The following is a 7780-nucleotide window of genomic DNA, read 5'->3' as shown; positions in this document are numbered from 1 at the left end:
TATTTATGTATTTATAATATTCTTTAATATACTTCTATATAGTTTAATAATAATAAACATAAAAGTAAAGTGGACGATAATAAGATCACACCAGGCAATCTCTCACAGACAATCATTCTTAACGATTAAGTTTCAATGCTATATAAGTAATTAAAAGTCAAGCCTGATTACCCATCCAAACAGGTGATAGACTCATACTGAAACTAAAAAGATATGGAACCCATGCTATATTGAAAAAGAAAATTTTATTTTAAAAAACATACCACAATGTAATAAATATTTTATTTATACAAAAATTAAAATGTTAAAGCTCCAAATATTGGAAATGCATCACTAGATTTACTCATTCGAAATCTAAACCTATTCAAAAGTCCACTAGCAACAATAACACTGTTTGTCCTGTTAACACCAAACTGAGTCTTATCCGGATGCACTTGTGGTATATCTTTAGACCTACAATTTTTTATCTTCAAAAGTATTCTTCGTGATTTGTTTTTGGAAAACTGCGTTGGTTCGAACACGGTGTCTATATGATAGGGATCTTTGATGCTTTTTGTCACGGTAAGAAGTCTAACTTTAGCATGCTTTATGACCGCTCTGAGAGGTTGGTACGAGAATTCTTCATCTGAAGCCCTGTCTCCAGCTGTGTCTTCTTTTGGCACCGTTCCTGAAAAATGTAATTAAATTACTAACTCAATATAAACAATAACTACATATTTAGAATATTCATCACTAATTTAACAAGACTTTACCAGTTGCTCTCATGAGTATAGAAGACTAAAGATCTAATTATTGGTCAAAGCAATATAGTCAGTTTTTAAACATTATTTAACAGTAATTGAATCCTCATTAAACATCAAATAGAAAAGACAAAATATACTAGAGTATGTATAATGTTTTTATGTTATTTGTATTAGTATCAAATATATAGATAGCGGCAGATTCTAATCATTCAAGCATAAACAAAAGGGAAATTTCTTTGCGTTATTTCCAAGGCTCTGTTCTATAAATAAGGTGTGTGTTTAATTATGAAAGATATACCTTTATATGGGAAAAGAGTCCGTCTCGGCATTATCGAGTCACCCAGCATTTCATACAATGTGTAGTCCGTCATTACAAAATCTTCTAAATATGTAGTGGGCTCAGATCTTAGCAAACAAGTTGAAGCATCCTGTAGATATTAATATTGCTATTACAACAAATTATTCAAAATATCAAATTTAATATTACATATATGTACTGTACAAGGCGTTGGATATAAGATAATTTCAGAGTGCTTAAAATGTTTATTATTTTCTCACAAATATTCACCAAAGTCTCTTATTGTTGATAGAACCTCGCTTCCAAAGGTTCATTCCATTTCTCGCTCCAATAACGTATGACAATGAGCATAGACCGCAGCACTTTTGTTTTGAACAAATTAAGTTCCAGAAATTTATTGCCATTTATGAATTGACCAATGAGCTAAAGGCATACATGAAAACTTCTTCAACATCCTTATGCGAGTGAACGCTTTTAAATTTTGTAAACAACTTCAGACTCCAAGTGACAATTGACTATAATTATTTACCAGAAGGGTCCGACATAGCTTCTTGTGATAAACATTCGTAAATATATACCTACATGCAATACATAGCAGACAATGAGAAGTTTCGAGATGCCACATAACATGCCACACATCAGTAAACAAAGTATTGTTCATAATCTTATGAATTTTGTGGATTGAATTTTACCATATTTCCATACCCCTTTATTAACTTTTTTCATCTTCACATAAGCTTAGTCACCAGAATAGGAAGTTCAAATGTTACCCAAGTTATTTTGCTAAGCAAAAATGACGGCTGTGCTCATTAATAAAAGACAAATGAACAAAAGGAATTATGTTTTGGAGATTCCATCTGTGCACTGACAAGTGTAGTTTTACGTCTCAATCGCATTAGCTATTCCGGTATTTTTAATAATAATATAATATAATACTAAAGTGCCTTTTAATAATAAGCCAATACCCTAAGTTCATGTCAATACGTATCCGTATTAACTTTACAGTTACTTAATTTTATAGTTACAAATTTCTCTTATTCCTGATGATATGTGTAAAAATCAGTTTTGTGTACCAATTAAAACTCAAATATCTCTTGCATTAGACCAAATAACTGTACAGTTTAACATTGTATTTCAAATCTTTAGATTATTGTGCTAGCGAGACTGCCTTAAGTCAAGATGATCGTTGATGACAGAGTGACGGAACGAAGCGGCCGATACTCCCCCCTCCACCTCGCCTCGAATACCTAAGACGGGGTATAGCGGTTGCGGTAACACTTTGTCTCCTAAATACGTAGATAATGTGACTAATAGATCATTCTATTCTAGATAAATTTCTAGGGTTATTAACCACTACACTGAGGTCATCTGATTTCAGCAAGACGTCGATTTATGGGACAATCCTGCATGTGCTACATAAAGTCGATACTATACTCACTAAAATAGTCTCTCTTAGATCGGGCATGGCGTGAGAGCGTCTGGGCGTGTGGATCAACGTGTCGAGGTGGTCCAAATGATCAGCGAGACAAGTTATGAGCGCCCGCCGACCTAATGCCGTCACACAGCGTATCATAGGTGCAGTGAGACGTTCCTTCGTGCCTTGCGAGAGGTAGTCGAAGAGAATGCCTTTCCCTGAAACATTATTAAAACACGTCTGCGTTTGTTTTGGGCCTTTCTCAGATTAGGATCTGTTTGGAACCCTCGTTACTTTGAAGAACTGTCATTATAGGGGGTGGGTAGAGGGAATCAAAACAGGAATGAGGAGATTCAGAGACAAACTAAAACATTCGTCATAGCGTAAAATAGACCACCGCCAGGAAATTAAAGTTCTGGAGACCACATATAGACAGCATAGGATGCATAGACAGATGGCCTTGTTAAGGTAGTCAGAAAACGCTGAATGCAGGTTTGTCCTCATCGGTTCTACCAAACCAGTTCTGCTAATATACATACTTAGGCAGACACTATAAATATTTATTATTTATTAATAAACAATTCATATGGTACAAGAGGTGGTCTTATCGCTCAAGGCAATCTCTAACTACAACCTTTGAATGGAGATGAGAGACATGAAGGAGAAGGCATAAATGATCCTTAGTCGTAAACAATATAAATAAATATCAGATAGTACATATACCAATTTTTTTAATTGTTTGTCTTAGATTTCAGTAATTACTTCTAATGGGTATGTGTTCTAAGTTATATGACAAATAAATGAATTCATTTTTAATTTGAAACTATTAATTATAAGATATTATAAACCTTCAACTTGACTTAAATTGACCATGAAGCTATTAATATCCAAATATAACAATAGAAATTCGTAAAGTCTCATAATAGTAACTGGTGTGCTATATGAAACCTGATCTGAGAACCTGCAGTCACTTTAAAACGTTAGCCAAAATTATTACAAAAAAAGGTATATTACCAATGGCTATGAAGGAAGGCCAGGTACGTGTGATTTTTGTAAGAATAGCAACCATTTTCTCAGCAAGCGATCCATTCCCCAATATATTTGAGACCATCACAGGAAACAATCTCTGAAACTGACATAAAATTTACAAAAATATTATTTTTATTCTAATATGGTAATAAGAGATAATATGAATATGCACAATTTTTTATTTTATTTTATTAAACATTAAAACAACCTCCCGTTTTTGCACCACCAACTGTTATAAGAATATCCATGAAAACAAAATTATATTGTTTATATAAATGAATCTACTCCAGTAACTCAAAAAATAACAAAACTACAGACTATGGGCTATATTTCAGAGATAAGATTTACAAAAAATAGAGAATACCCGAAGAGGGGTACTTCTAAAAGTGAGAGGTATAGGATCCTAGACAGATTATAAAGCAGTGATATAGTAATAAAAACCATTGCAGTGTAACTATTGATATCAGAATTTATTACATACATAAGTTACATACTTAATACATTTCAAATTTAGATAATGGCACATCCAAACATATGAACTTATGGAACTTATGTGATGATATGTACATTATCATTACCTGTTGTTGAATGTTGGTGTCCAGGCTGCAGGGATTGGAACAGAGAGCGTCCACCATGTCCAAAACATTGGATTGAAGGGGTTTTTTCGCAGGAACATTAAGAGCTTTCAAATTGTCATCATTTAGCACCAACACAGCAAGGTTAAAGAGATTCGGAAATATTGGTCCAATTCTTGTGTTTGTAGTTAGATCTTCTACAGCTATTTGCTTGGGTTTTTTTCTAAGATTGAGTATCGCTGTGAATCAAGGTATTGTTTAAATATCTCTGGCAAAATTATAAAAATATTGTAAAAGTGTGTGTGACCTGAATTAAGATACCAGGCATTTGATTTGCATAAATCATACTCTCCTGCCTAATATGCTTCTGGGAAATTTTGGCTGGATTTAATACTTTAGACCATTTTCTTTAGCCAGTTCTTTGCTAGGGAATTCCGAAAGAAAAAGATAGTCCTGTACTAAACTGAACCTAGTCGAATATTTCACTCTTGTTATTAATGTGACAAATCAACCGCCTTACGATATTACAGTAGCCATATATAATAAATATATACCACAGCCTTGTACTATGTACAGCTATTATCACAGAGTACCTATATAATCACATTTAAAATCATAACTAAATTAATAAGAAATATTCATATTAAACTTTGTTAAAACTACACTAAATTGTAACAAAATATATATTGTTTACATACATTAAAACATAATGAGTAACAAATAAATAAGGTTATCAACCTGTTTCTGTTAAGGGATAAATTAATTAGGAATTAGCAATAGTAATAACCCTTAAAACAATTATTGAAAAACTTTGTAACAAAATGGTGAGAGATATTTATTTGTACTGTTATAATATCTTATAAATATGATTGACTTATTACCAAAAAAATGGATCAGCATTAATACACAATGTTTTCAACTAATTTTTACAGGTTAAGGAAGAAATTACATAGAGGCATAGAAAGTGTCACCCATTATGAAGAAATGTAACAACAATAGTAAATTTTAATTATTTTAGATTAAAACTCTTCATGGTTATATTACAATTCTCAAAAGATCTTTCTCTCTATATATGGAAAAAAATAAATGTTGTTGTAATCAATATTGATTTGTTTAAAAAAAAATCAATTTTAATTTGTACAAATATTTCTAAATCTACAGTGATTTTACCTTTTTCTTATTCATCTATAAGCATATAAGATATCATTCTATTTCTGTACTGAAAACTAAACATATTAATCATAATAGACAAGAGATTGCTTACCCCTGGCAACTTTTGTGTAGTAGTTCTGTAAATTAAAGCTTATGTTACTGTTGCTACTTAAACTTCTATCATCGGTGATCCATTCCACTGACACTGAGGGTAATGTTGAAAATACATAAGTCTGGCTAGTCATCGCAAACTCAGTCACATTTATAAAGCTTTCCTGAAACATTAAATTTTCTTATTATACAAAAATATTTTAATTACGTGTAAACATTTTACATTATAATTACTTTTTAGTGATTTAAAAAAATTTAAAAATGGGATTATAAAAGTAAGGTTTAGGTTTAGGGAAAATTATTTAAGTGATAGAATATTCATAATAAAATGACATATGACAAGGTTTTAAACATTAAGCAAGATGTCTTCAGACACCTAAAACATAATTTACTCATCATATTAACTTGGATCCCATGCCGCGACTTACATTGTGGATAATGAAACAGTACAACAACAAAATAATTATTTTTATACAAATCCAGATTTCATAATCAAGCCTGAGTTGACATTATTAATCGCAAATCAGTCATGTTAAATGGGAAAAAAGACTGTAGAGACCTTTATTTGAACACAATACTTTTTATACAAAATTAATGCTTGATCTACCACTCGAAACAGACCCTTTAAAAAAACATTTCATAGAAAAAAATTCTTTTAAATAACACTTACTGTTTGATAGCACATTTTTTCATCACCAAGAGGAGCATAATTAGCATTAGTCGTCCCCACAATAGGACTTGTATCAGACAGTGTCAGCATAGTGTTGACATCCCAAGAGTCAACACTGCTTTTTTTCATCATCTCACTATGCAATGCAATAGTCTAAAACAAAATTAAAATCACTTTCAAATTTACATATTAAATTGTTTAAGTAATTGGGATTGCACTATTACAAAAAAAAATTATACAGTTCCTGTATTAACTCAAAAAAATTAGCAAAAATATGACAATATTTATCCATAAATGTCTCTATTATTAATTATTGAAACATAAATGAGACAATCAAAGTTGATTGTTAAATAATTTTCATTTCTAATACAGTACAATCCTAATTATCAAAATGAAACATAAACTTTTCTATTTAAATGAATAGGCGAAGTACCACTTAAATGTGTCACATACAGAAATTGTTTGTCGGAGCTTATAGCTGACATCTTCAGCAAGGTTTGCAGCAGCTTCTCCCGTAAGCTCCATGGCAACTTGTTCTGCAATACAGAGTACTGAATCTGCTCCCACCCCTGCAAACTTTCCCTGTGTTGAACTCCCATCCTGAAACAATCTTGATATTTAATGTACTGAGTTAGTTATATTTGTTAGCAATCAATGTTTATTGAAACAATGATTGCTTACAATGTTTTATATTTCATACACCACAAAACTCTAGTTACTGGTCATTGTATTTTCATTGCAATGGTTTAATGATACACAATATTTGATATCCAAATGCTTTTTTTTGTTTTACTGTTGTCCGATGTTTGTCAGCTAGGGTATTTTATTTTAATTTCTAGTTTGTATGAAAAAAGAAGTGTTGATGAAATAGATAAACATTTTGTTGTTTTTTTTTTCCATTTTTGGACAAAGATCAAATTGGTCAAGTCAGAGATATATATTTTCTTAGAAGCCAAAACTGGTATGGCTTTTATAATTTTTTTTTAAAAAGTCAGGGAGCTCCAGCTTTATTATAAGATAAGAAACTGGACAGTATTTAAACTTTAAAGTGATGCTTTAGTTTTAAAAACATAGCTTTTCAACATCAAAAAATAATGAGTGTTTCACCTGATACTGTTTTCTGTCCCAAATGTACTAGCTATTGGATTAAAGTTATGATAATTCATAACATAAAACAATTGCATCACATCAACATAAGATGGTACAACAAGCCAGCTTTCTGTGACTATATATACACCTAGAGTGTACACACACATTAAGTAGCCTAAAGCAATGGATATCTAACACTATTTGGATACCAGTGCTATTGCTTCTATGATGACAGCCACATTTTTTAGACCGTGCTATAGGAAAAATATATTAACAAATTTAGGTTTTTACCCCCTATACATGTAAATGAAATTAGTATATTGGCACGTTTTACTATTTCCTATGTTTTATTCAGGATGGGTAAATGTAGTGTGGTTTTGGGAAGGTTCATGCATTTTTTTCCTGACAAAGAAAATGATTGATCGAATGAGAATCTCACCTTTTCTGATAGTGGTGGTGTATCACATTGACTAGACCCAGATTCGGAGGCTACAGACTTATTTTTCTCACGTTCTCTTGCAGTATTTATCTTTTTAGGATGATTTTTATTACTACCTGATGACGATAAATTGGACATGATACAAATTTTCAGCTATAACTCATATGTGGAAGCATCGCAGCTATTGCTTCAATGTTTATAAATTTCATAATAAAATTAACATGCTTGGTATTAGTATACAAATTTCAATACAATACAAA

At 31.4% G+C, this 7780-nt stretch overlaps 1 protein-coding gene across 1 annotated transcript; it reads right to left on the bottom strand.

The window, feature by feature from the left end:
• Positions 1 to 268: 268 nt before the first annotated feature.
• LOC137932889 (uncharacterized) lies at positions 269 to 7780 on the bottom strand. The gene is made up of 9 exons (XM_068776576.1): positions 7521 to 7780; positions 6446 to 6592; positions 5993 to 6145; positions 5324 to 5486; positions 4063 to 4298; positions 3470 to 3587; positions 2480 to 2673; positions 1042 to 1171; positions 269 to 667 (listed from the first exon to the last, which is right to left on the bottom strand). The coding sequence occupies exons 1-9, from the start codon at positions 7656 to 7658 to the stop codon at positions 297 to 299; spliced, it is 1650 nt and encodes a 549-aa protein (XP_068632677.1). The 5' UTR covers positions 7659 to 7780; the 3' UTR covers positions 269 to 296.

This window comes from Battus philenor, unplaced genomic scaffold (genome assembly GCF_028537555.1).
Source record: "Battus philenor isolate CCGP_79_NKW_IND1 unplaced genomic scaffold, ilBatPhil1.0.hap1 SCAF_12, whole genome shotgun sequence".
Classification (NCBI taxonomy): domain Eukaryota; kingdom Metazoa; phylum Arthropoda; class Insecta; order Lepidoptera; family Papilionidae; genus Battus; species Battus philenor.
This window is presented reverse-complemented; position numbering and strand designations above follow the sequence as displayed.

Coding starts and splice junctions, on each gene's coding strand:
- LOC137932889 (XM_068776576.1), bottom strand. CDS start 7,658: ATGTCCAATTTATCGTCATCAGGTAGTAATAAAAATCATCCTAAAAAG. Junction 6,593..7,520: donor CACCACCACTATCAGAAAAG/GTGAGATTCTCA, acceptor AGATTGTTTCAG/GATGGGAGTTCAACACAGGG. Junction 668..1,041: donor GACTCTTTTCCCATATAAAG/GTATATCTTTCA, acceptor TACATTTTTCAG/GAACGGTGCCAAAAGAAGAC.